The following is a 12,279-nucleotide window of genomic DNA, read 5'->3' on the forward strand; positions in this document are numbered from 1 at the left end:
AGAAGAATATTGTAAAGGCTTAGTGCATGTTGCACGTCTGTAAGGGAAGCTTGCGGCGTTTACATTAGATACGACATGGAACATGCACAAAGCCTTTGGTCAAACACTAGGAATGGAGCATTTAACAGGGTCTCAAAAACATGGACAATTTTGCTAAATTTGTCAGTAGCCAGCTTCACAAAAAAAATAGAAGGAAGGACATTAAACCCAATACTACTACCTATGTGGCATGGCCATAATCTGGACTGCTAGATGTGAGACACCCATGGTAATACCTTGCTTTATTTTAAGTACTAGGTAAGTCATTACTTTTATGTGCCACTTCAATAAGACATCACAGTATAGAAACTATAGGAACAATAGTTTTTGCAGCCTGAAAGATTACAGGTTACTTGGTGCTACTAGATGCTTAGAAATATACTTGATCGAATGCCTGTTAGACAGGGAGTCACCGCTATTGCACGTAATATTATGGAATGACAACAACTTTGTTTAGCAAAAGTCCCAGCAAATTTAGTAAGAGTCACCTTGAGGTAATGCTGGAGCCTTACGACTAATGGTTGGCACATGAAGCCCTAGCTATGGCACGGTCACACTCTCCTAAACCCCATAAAACAGCACAGTTAGCACCCAAATGGCCGTTGATGTTGCAATGGATCCTGCCCCCTATCAGAGATCGGAGCAGGACGCGCCCTACTTGGTCTTGCCATGGACTCCGCAGCTCGAGGCTCCCCTCTTATCAGTCCCATTCACCCGGGCCCCTCTCCCACTGACAAAACATGCCAAGCATTAGGTCCATGGCTACTGAAAGTCTATACCCAGCTTTACCCCAGGCATCTGAAAGCACAAGTGTATGACCAGGCTAGCTCTGAACTTACCTGATAGGTCTGCAGTCCGTTCACAACACGTTTAACACTTGGACTCTCTCAACTCCATATATAAAAGTAGTAACGTCAGATGAGTGCAGGTCTGCTTTATACATGAACGTTCACCAATGACATAATTTGTGTCTGGATTATAAGATCTATGCAGGATTCCCTTGTGTTGTACACATGCTCCAGGGTTCTGCGGGCACACTTTCTTCAGTCCAGTCCCCTTCCATGTGTGCAGATCATTTCCCCGAGATGTTAAGTCACAATTAAATGGAAAAAGGAGGGAATTTAAAGTCCAAAATTCTTGTGCTCTTTGCGATACGTACTTGTACTTCTTAAGTGGAATGTGGCCACGTTTCTCTAATTTTGGCTTCCTGCAGCCATAAACGGAGGGACCTTATTGCATACAGTCTTGTTATTTTAAGGGGTTTTCCAGTGTTGTAATACCATCTACACATTGCAGAAAAATATGCGCAGCGGACATGCTGTGTTTTCAAAAAAAAACTATTGTGATCCTGAAATATCCCCACTGTGGGACTATTAAAGGTCCCTTACTATTATCTTAAATTGCAGCATGTCAACTATACCTACGGAAACGGCGTTTTCCCTATAGGTATAATGGAAGCATAAAGTCCACAGAGGAAACCTCTGTAGACTTTTTGAAAAGTGCTGCAGGAAAAACCACAATGCGTTTCTGCCACGATGTTTCCCGCAGTGCTTTTTGGCTACGGCTCCCTATGTGAGGCCATAACATAAAGCAGTATGTCTCGCCCTTCTACTAAGTTCCTGCTAAAAGCAACCTCAGACTAATATGTTTTATGTCTGTCTATACTGGGTATATGGAGCCCTGTATGAGAAAGACAAACCACCGAGAACTAGAAGCATATATTAGGAAAACATTAGGATTATATGTATTATAAAGACATTCGGAAATGCATCAGATTTAGATTTGGGGGGGAAAAAAAAAGTGGTATTTAAGGACTATTACAAAATGTTTCTGATAAAAGCAAAAGAACCTGCAGGTGTAAATTCAATTTTGAAGAATAATTCAATCTCTTTTCAAGATGTGAACACATTTACAAGTAGCCCATACTGAAAGTGAAAGGGGCGATTTCTGCCAAAAATGTGTCCAGTTGGAGAAAAACGGTGGCTCAGTGGTTAGCACTGCAGCCTTGCAGCGCTGGAGTCCTGGGTTTGGATCCCGCCAGGAAGAACATCTGCAAGGAGTTTGTATGTTCTCCCCATGTTTGCGTGGATTTCCTCCCATACTCCAAAGACATACTGATAGGGAAAATTGTACATTGTGATCCCTATATGGGGCTCACAATCTACATTAAAAAAATGTGACCAGTCAAGTAGGAAAATGTCCAGCGGTGTATGTCATATGTCTATGTGCGGATTTACTCATCATTTATAGGTGGCCAGACTGTCAACTGTGACCCAAGGAGACCAGCAGTTTGAGATCCGACTATATGGGGGTGTTGAAGAGGGGTGGGATGTGTAACTACGGGCGAGACAAGTCTCCACTATTTTAGGATTGATCTGCACAGTAATCGTATAGTAAACCGTTGTCATGATATAACTAAATAGGAACCAAAATAAACTACATCAACACTTTTTAAATAAACAGATTTTTAATAAAACAGAACAGAGATTAACAGACATTTACAATGCTATATTTGCTTGCCAACAGTATAAATGCAACCCTGGACACCCAACATAGTAAGTATAGTATTGTATCTTCTAAGGAGGTGTTACACAGCTTACACATATAGTATAGTATTCATAGAGAGTAAGTCATCTACAAAATCAGTAACCCTAAGGAGGAGGCGAGTTTAGTGGGGGCAATAAAAGGAGAGAGAATAACTGCAGAGGGATGTAAAGGAAAACTCCGGGTAAACGGTAGGATACAAGTACTAGGCCGGATCTCAACTTTTCTCCAGAGCTTCGCTTCTCATCTAGACTTGTAGCCCCTTGAGATATCAGAAGTGCTTTATTTTAGGATATTGCTGTTCATTCATACCTTTAGGCTGAGGCTGCATGTTGCAGAAAAGCTGCTTTTTGGTTGCTGATTTTGTTGCATTTTTTGGGGAACCTAGCCAAAAGTGGCTTCAAACTGAACATGTACTATAAAGGAAGATCTTATACTTCTCCATTCTGCCAAATTCACTCTTGACTTCAACTCAAAATCTGCAGCAAAATCTGGGAGGCGAGGGGAGAAGGTTGGGGCGACATGCAGCTTTTCGCAACGTGCGGTCTCAGCTTAGAGAGCGCTAGTTATTATATTCCTCCTAATGCAATAATTCTGGAGCATCTTACCTTATAATTCTGCGCGGGGCAGATTTTCCTTTTTCTGATCAACAACTGGGTGTAACCGTGACAAAGGGGCGAATCCCTACACAACATGACCCCTGACAGGGTCCGAACGTGTGGCAATACTCCCCCTGTCATGGCAATACCCAGTATACAATTAATTCAGAGATTTCTAGGAAAAACAACAGAGGAATACCTCGAGGCAGAGTTATACGAAGCTCCACAATGGTTACACCAGGGAATACGATAAATAATTAGGACTTTTCACCACCGTCACCAGCTTCTTACCTCTTAAGTATGACAACCATTTGTTATACACTTCCCTCACACAAAGACGCACTGGAGTGTGTGTGTTTGGGGGTGGCTGCCATATAGGAGCTCATCTTCAACACCCAAAAGGGTCACTTGTTTTACAGTATTAGTATATTTTTTTTGTCATACGGGAGGAAACCCACACAAAAGTGGAAAAATCTACAAATCCCATGCGGATATTGACCCCAGCACTGCAAGGCTCAGAACCACACCCCCTTGTCTGATCCGGCATGACACCGCCCTCCTGACAGTACAGAGCCTAAATAGTATATCAGGCACCAAAACTACCAGCACTTTTTACTCAGTAAAGATGGGGGCTAGAGAAAAAAAATTCTGGAATCAGTGGGGCATTGACTATTCAATCTGGGTGGGGGTGGTGAGAGGTCCCCTAACTAAATGCGATCATCCAGCTTTTCAAAATTCTCATCTATAGGATAGGACATCAATTTTGGATTAGTGGGGTCTCAGCAGCTGAACCCCAGCAATCTAATATGAATGGTCCATCCTATCTGCGCGATCTGCACCTTTAATAGGGTCCGCTAGAAGTAATGCACCGATTGTCCCATACACAGGGTAACAGTTGATCCGCCCGGGTCCCAGCAATCTAAAAGTGACGTCCTGTATTATGAAGAGGACAAATTTTGAAAAGTTGAATAAATCCCCTCGACAATTTTCAAAATTTCAATTATTAATATCTACATAAAATATTAATCTCTCACTTTATATGTTTTTCTTATTTCCTATCCAAAGCTAAAATTCTAAACTCTGTGCATTTCCTTTAGAAATTTCATGAAAGCAAGATATGCACTAAAATATGAAGCAGCCACTGTCCAAAGTCTGAGTGTAGCCTCGGATGGTTTCAATTATAATTTTTTTTTACAAATATATTTGCTGTACGACGCATAAAAATCTCATGAGTGTTGTATTTACAAGTGATGCAATGGATGTCTATGGACTATAAATGGCTACAGAAAGTCGTGGCTACCTCTCAGAAGTCCCAAAGCAAAGCGGAGACGAGCTGGTGTCTTATTCTGAGAGCAACCAGCAACATTTTATAGGTGGATTCCTAAAACATGAAATATATCAAAATGTGTAGAAAACAGTAAAGATAAAATACGACTAGATAACTAATTTAAGGAGTTCCTGCCGTGACCTCTAACACAGGGCACGTTACTTACCATGACTACGCTGGCATGGCCGGTGATGGCAGACATGAAAGGGTCTTTACAGTGGAATGTGGCTAAGGCTGGAATTTGTTTTAATACTAAATTATTTAGTCTACTGACAAAGTACATGGTGTAGTGATTCATTGTCCTTCAGATAAAACTGTGCTCCAAGTTAAGGCAAATAATGTCAAACGTGCCGACTATAGGACTTTACCAAGATTTAATGTTACAGTTACATCGGTGATGTGTCTGTGACCGCTCGATGGCCGTGAGAATGGGGATTCCTTCTATTTTGGCAGCCTAGAATTGACGCTGCTGCTCCAATCAAAGCCTATGTGCTTGCAGAAGACAGTCAGGCGCTGTACCCCTCCACAGAGAATATACGGTGCTACAGTGTACATGCTAGATAACCATTCCAGCAAGTCGGGGACAAGGAACCCCTGTGCTCGTGATCCGTTTTAGTCCCAGTGGTCAGACCGCCATCGATCAGACAAGCATTACAATGACCCAGTGGAGCAGATGTCCATTGGACAGAAAGATGAGGACACGGAGTCCAGCTGATGCATGTGCTTGAAATCTCATCCAAAAGTAGCAAACTTTTGAAGGTAAAATGGAGATCTTACCTTTAGGCTGAGGCCCCCCCCCGTTGGGGAAATGCAGCTTTTTTTTTGTTGCAGATTTTGTTGCAGTTTTTTGACCCAAAGCCAAGAATGGTAACAAAAGGAATGAGCAAAAATATAGGAAGTGCTTGTACTTCTATCCTCTGCTCAAGGCACTCCTGGCTTTGGGTCAAAAAACTGCAAAAAAATAAAATAAAATAAATCTGTGTTCCCACAAAGTGGGGCCTCAGCCTTAAGATGATGCAGTCAATGGTCACTAGCTTGGAGAGATTTTGACTATGTTCTTCCCCAAAAAACTGCTTAGGTTGGAAATGATAAACATTAAATCTTTGACTAATTTAAAAGGATTGCCCAGGAAATACAGTTTTCAGCATGGAGACAAGAAAGGTGAGAAGAAGAAAAAAAAAAAAAAAAAAGCCGCGCTCACCAGTCCCTGGTGTACCCCACAGTTGCCCCATGCCATGGCACTACAGGGCTTATTCCAGTGGAAGTCCTCGCCTCCTCGTCCACTGAGACCAGTCAGCGGCCTCAGAGAAGAGAGCGGGACAGCACTTACATACGTCACCTGCGACGTCCCGAGTACTTTCCTTAGGGCTAGTTTACACGGGGCGCCGCGTGTACACATTCTGTCACACCATTCCTTGATGGATTAGGCCCAAATGAATGGGCCGAGCCACACGCCGCGGCTGATTCCGCCGCAAGATAGGGCAGCTCGCTTCTTTTTTTCCCGCTAAAAGCTAGAAGAAAAAAGAAGTGAGCAGCTCCCATTGAAGTCAGCGGATTTTAAGGCGGATTCTGTGTCAAAATCTGCTGTCAACTTGCCCTGTGTGAACTAGCCCTTTGGCTGCCACTGGTGACTTTTTTTTTTCCCTTTCTCCCCATATTCTTCAGCCTCCTTGCCGAAAACTGTATTTTTTCAGATACTGTGTTCCCTGGATTACATAGTGACATAAAGAAATCAAAGGGACAAACAATCATAGTATATGGACAGCACATTCACCAGTGTCTTATAGATTAAGGTTTAAGGATTGTACAATGCAACATAATAACCTGTGCCATGCTAGAGTACTGACTGGCGCTGCGTGTCTTAACAGAAAAGTAGGTCAGTAAAGAGTGTCTTAAGGTAATCACACACCTTGTTCTGCTAACAGCTATTCCTCTCCGTCCCTTCCTACCCCTCTTTACAAAGGCTTGCTCTGCGTGAGTAACTCTGCAGAGAATATGCCCCTTGCCATCATCAGTAGCTCATCCTACATGAGAACAAAGGACTTGCTAAAATCCTACATGGCCAATCTTTCTTTCGCGTGACCTTTGCTGTCAGGGCAGACTCTTGGTGACACTACCATTCTATTAGACGGTCGGCTGCCAAAATCAGCCAATGTTAATCTTATGTGAATGACCACAAAAGTGCTCGATACAAGTAGAAATCATTCAAAATACAGAATTATAAGAATCACCAGGAGAGAGAAAAAAAAAAATACCTTGCTTATTTCCGAAATTAATTAGTTGTCCATGTTTACTTGCCCCGCTACTACAATGAATACACACAATATGGGGGAAGGGATACATTACGTATATAAGGAAGGGAATGAGCTTGCTTATATGCTATTACCAGTGCATGGAGATAGAGCCCTGAAGCCTAAGGCTGCCCTACGTCTGCAGCCCCTGACAACTCTTCCTGCCCAATGCTTTGGCCTAGCTCGGCTTTGTCACGGGTTCACCGTATGGATCCAAGCCAGTCTTCTAGGCAGTCATGTGGATACTGGTTTGGATGGCAATGTGAATCCACACAAGAGATAGGACAATATAAGTTACAGAAGTTGAACAGCTAAACGTGTTCTACATTAACCTCAACCCTACAAGTGTATCTAATATTAATATGTAAAATATATATATATATATATGATTAATCAAACAACTTACAAACCAGAAAATCAACATAAAACTACCCCAAAACCCATCACTATTTTTGGTCTACGCAAAACATAAAAAGCTAGTGCACGGTTATGATAAATGGTGTAGAGAAAATAAAGTGGTCATTATAACCTGAACACACACTGGATATAGGATAGCGTCTCCATAGAGCTTATGCTAAATACAACATTTTATTTCGCAAAATTATTCTCATATTTTTAAGCAGACTGAATTCATTTACTACTGTAAAGATGACCAAAGTCATTCAAGAACTGCCAGTACACAGTTCAGCCACTAGTTGGCACTCTTGAGTCTCCCTCCAATAAACAGGCTGCCGACAATTACTTTTCTACATGGCCTGGCAAGGGTCTCGTAACCAGAATAAGCAGCCACTGCATATCCTGGGTTGGCACTCTGGTGGTCCCGGCCCATCCACATATTAGATGGGCAGCCATTCATTTGAAGAGTCACCATGACAAACTAAGTTTCCCCTGCAATGGCCGCTAAAGAGGACATGTATGGCTGGCGGCACCTACCCCCTGCCCGTGGGAATGAGCGGGGGTTTCAGATGTCGTACCTGAGGCGATTTGTTTACCAGATCTGATTGTTTTCAATTGGGGTCTTCATGCGCAAATTCAACTCAGCCAAAGCTGCCCTTCACTTCTAGGATCGGTATACGAAAACAAGTGAAACAACTCCAACCCCACTAACATAACACTACAACTCTGTTAATGGAGGCTTGGTGCTCAATACAGAAACATTGTTTCCCTGTATTAGTCAATATTAACCCAAATGCAAAAAATAAAATAAAAAAAATTAAAACATTAACAATAAATCTATATAGAGAGATAAAAGGATTCTCTGGGACATATAATATGGAGACTTCACAGGACTGTACACATTGTAGGGCCTTTGCTTCGTATTGCAGCTCAGCCCGATTCACTTATGTCACCCGCACCACGCTCGTGAGCACCGTGGCCTCTGCAAAACAGCTGAGCGGCAGGGGTCCCAAGTTTCAGACCCCCACCGATCATTCATTGATTACCTATGGATACGTCATGCCTAGGCAAGTCCCAGAAAACCCCTTTAAGCAAACAATTTTTTTTTCCATCAACAGTCACAAAAGCAATTCTCATAGTTGCTTTTAATGTTAAAGCTAATATTAACTGTATTAAGTGACATCGATGCTTTGGGACCACTGTGAAATGCTCCCGTCTACTGAAACCTTAGTGACCAGGCCTAACTGTAACATGCAACAAAGGGTAGCACTGCAAAAACCAAAAAAATAATAAAAGATTTCCAATGAACATGAAGCAGATAGGATATTCTTACAAATGTTTTTGCCGAGAACATCAGAGTATAGAAAGGCATTGGTAAGACAAAGATGGTAGGTCATTGCCTCTATGTCCCATAGATATTGAGGTTAAATCTACAAGCAGGGTAACAAATGAAGAGTAGGCATTCGAGATATAGATTGTTTTAGTAGTCACTCTTCTTGAAAACATCTTAAGGTGTTTTTTTGTTTGTTTTAGTTTTTTTTTTTTTTGATAGACCTGAGAGTCATGAATGCAGTGGGGCTGGTGGACAGGCAGTACCATGCCCCACGTGGTTTGGAAACAGTTAATGCAGGTTCCCACTCATTGTTTCACATGTTCAGTATGAAAGGCGCCTGGTACAAATTGCATAGCAGTGTGTGCAGACTATTACAATGAAGAACTTTCTTTCCTTTCTAGTAGTATAGGTTGGGAACACTTGAAAAGTAGTTTACCAGCTTAAATTCATTGAGGCAGGCTGGACTGCAGAACCTCTTCCACTGGCCATCAACCATCAGTATATTGTCTCCAGCTCCTTTGCTTGGCAGGTATTCACCGCAATGCTCACAGCAATTCATGATCAAGCCGTTGGCCATCCTGTAGCGATTGAAGCAATGGTCGCTGCACAGCTTGTGTGTCATGTTTTTAAAGCTAACTTCATGACGGATCTAAAAGTATAAAAAAAACAACATAGAAACCTAGTTAGAGGACAATAAGATTACAGCCAGAATCACCAAAATACCCATCATGCTTTATTCTCTGTACAAGTCACATACTGAAATAGAACAGAGGGACAGGAAGAAACCAGAGCAGGTACGAGAAGGGGCCATTTTAATTGCTTCCATGTTTCCTATCCCTGGTACAGGGGAATCCTCATGTTAGTGCAGTTGTGGAGGTTTGGGGGGGAAACACAAGTCTGACTTCTAAGGCTACGGCCATACCTGCGTTGGGTGACCAGGGATTCTGTCCCCCATTCCGCTTGAAAAATGTGGAAGCAGGACTTCAGTCTCCGCATTTTTCAGACAGAAACCCAACGGACCCTATTATGGGGTCTATGGAGTTTGCAAGTTTCCACTGGTAAACGCTTTTAGGCTGGGAAACGCAGCTTTTTTTTGTTGCGGTTTTTTTTGAGCCAAAGCCAGGAGTGGATTGAGCAGAAGGGAGAGATATAAGAACTTCCCATTTATCTCCCATTCCTTATGTAGCCATTCTTGGCTTTGGCTCAAAAAACCGCAACAAAATCTGCAACAACAAAACAAATCAGCGTTTCTGCAACGTGGAGCCTCAGCCTTAAAGTGGATTGGATTCCCAACCAGAAACTCCAACACAGGTGTGAACCTAGCGTAGGAAAGATGCTACAAGTCAGAGATGAACATGAACAGAGATGAACATGCTGAATACTGAAGCTCTGCAAGTGCTGCCAACTGGCTGAAACAACACCAAATTTAAGCAGATGAGTTTGGAGAACTATTCCGTGGTTTTAAGAATAACTAGAAAAGTATGTCAGAAAAACCTCAGCACTTACAGTAGCAGCAAATGGAAGACGTCTGAAATCTCATCCACATGCTGCAGAAAGTAAGGGTTGGTTCACACTAGCGCTTGTATTCCGTCCGCAAGGAGACCTCCTCCAGGATGGAATGAAATCGCAAGCGATGTGCTTGCAACATGTCAATGTAAAAAGTGTAAAACCCCGAGGCAATGCATAGGGTAAAATCCACAGTATAATCTGCAACACAATTCACATGAATATCAAGCGGAAAATGTTCACAGGTACTAGATATGGTGTGGATTTCATTGCAAAAATGCTGCGGTTTTGTAATTGATTTAACTCTATGCATTATAAATGGAGAACTCAACAGAATGATGCAGACTTAGGGCGGGTTCACTTCTGCGCCTGGTTGCCGCTTTGTGGATTTGCGTCTTCTGCCAACAGGAGACGGAAATCCATCAGTCAGGGTCTGGCTGTGACAGTCTTGTAGTCTCTGTAGTCCTGTATGTCCGACTTTGTGTCCGGTTAAAAAAAAAAAAAAAACCCGGTATCGCCGGGGAGACCAGAAGACGCTCCTGTGCGGACACTTTGCAAACCCATTTAAATGAATAGGTTTGAAATCTGGCTGCCGGTTTCCGTCTCCTGTCCAGTTTCTCGGGCAGAATACAGAAACCTGAAAGCAGAGACTGAGTGCAGGTGTGAACCCGCCCTGAAATGGGTTTTCTATTCCCAAACTGAGGATCAAGCACAGAGCTGCACCTATTCAAGTAATCTGAGCAGCACTGCAGTTCCTCAGAAGCACGACTATACAATGGATGGCACTGCCATGTTGCTTCTATTTACTTGAATAGGAGAGGCAATGCATGTGCTGCCCACCCGGACGCTGATCTGTGCAGGTTCCAGGTGCCGGAATCTACTGATGATAGGATATAGTGTGTACATTACAGAGGATGCTGAAAAGGGTTTACATCACATTTTTCAACTCTTTTACTTAAAATATAAATAAAAATTAAAAATTGTCTACAATTTACAGTGTACTCTGATTTATACACTGATGATAGGGCGATATACCTCAGTTAATTTGCCGCAAATAGTGCACCTCGACTTGTTTTGATTTTTGGCAGAGTTCTGCTTGTCCTCATACAATGATAAGCAGTACGTACTGCAGAATTCCTGGAAGGATTCACTTGAATCTACTTGGGCAACAATTGTACCTTTCATTGTTGTGATATCTCTGAAAAAAAACAAACAAACAGAAAAGCATCTTAACAAGCAGACATTACTCACAAAGCTGCTATGCATTGGGAAAGATGCCAAAGCAAGGCTAATTTCTCAAGATATCTTAAGCTGAATAATTAGGCAATCACTTAATTATCTTATTGGAAAATACGCAGCGCTTTATGACACCTGGAGTGTTTGGTGGTTTTTTTTTATAATAATGAAAATGTAGAGGGTCTGTGGAATGTGCTGGAGGGCGTCACGTCAACGTTGTAGCCGCCTGTATTCTGCTTACAGCAATGAAGGGGCAGCTGACAAACGTGAATTCCACCCTGTTGGTCTCTTCTTACTATCCACAGTCCCTGCCAGTAAAGACAGTAATTCATGTCACAGATTATGGAAGTGTGGATCGTGAAATGTTGTGGTGAATATGGTTTACATCTGTGTAAAGGGTAAGGCTTCAATTAGGATGATTTACAATGTAAACTATAACTTAATGGGAACCGGTCACGTGCAGAAAGAGGAGTCATCTTCAGGCTGCATGTTATAGAGCAGGAGGAACGGAGAAGATTCATATACAGGTCTGAGAGCAAAGGTATAGTATGGATTGGGGTTTATTGATTGAAATCTTTGCTCTTTTATACTGAGAATTCCTATAAGCAGAATGGTGGCTCGGTGGTTAGCAGGGCTGCCTTTTTTTTTTGGAGGGGGGGGGGGGGGGTAGCACTGGGGTCCTGGGTTTGAACCCAACCAAGGGCAACATCTGCATGGAGATTGTATATTGGTGATATTCAGGTAACCTAAAAAAAATATTGATATGTACGTTCGCTTCCTGTAAAAGTGACCCTTCTGGGTGTTGGGGATGAGCGTCTGTACAACAGTCAGCAACTCTCCTTGTGTTCCGAGTCCCTTGGTGAGAAAAGCGCCATATGCAGCCATACAGGAAGGCGGACAATCATTAGGCTCTTTCCATGACTTCATATGATCACTAAATATATACACGGAATACTTTCCCTCTATATCAATCAGCCCAGTTCCCCCTTCTCTATATCCAAGTGGCAG

The 12,279-nt window shown here is 42.4% G+C and overlaps 1 protein-coding gene across 4 annotated transcripts in view; it reads right to left on the minus strand.

Annotated features, from left to right (window-relative positions):
• Positions 1-12,279, minus strand: part of ZMYM2 (zinc finger MYM-type containing 2) — a 61,589-nt gene that overhangs the window by 23,499 nt on the left and 25,811 nt on the right. For all 4 annotated transcript variants that reach the window (XM_075266055.1, XM_075266054.1, XM_075266052.1 and 1 more), the window contains exons 4-5: positions 11,071-11,233; positions 8,966-9,178 (exon numbers count right to left, since the gene is read on the minus strand). In XM_075266055.1, the coding sequence (XP_075122156.1) occupies positions 8,966-9,178; positions 11,071-11,233 (376 nt within the window). The remainder of the gene's footprint in view (positions 1-8,965; positions 9,179-11,070; positions 11,234-12,279) is intronic.

The sequence above is a fragment of the Leptodactylus fuscus genome, chromosome 2, assembly GCF_031893055.1.
Source record: "Leptodactylus fuscus isolate aLepFus1 chromosome 2, aLepFus1.hap2, whole genome shotgun sequence".
Lineage (NCBI taxonomy): Eukaryota > Metazoa > Chordata > Amphibia > Anura > Leptodactylidae > Leptodactylus > Leptodactylus fuscus.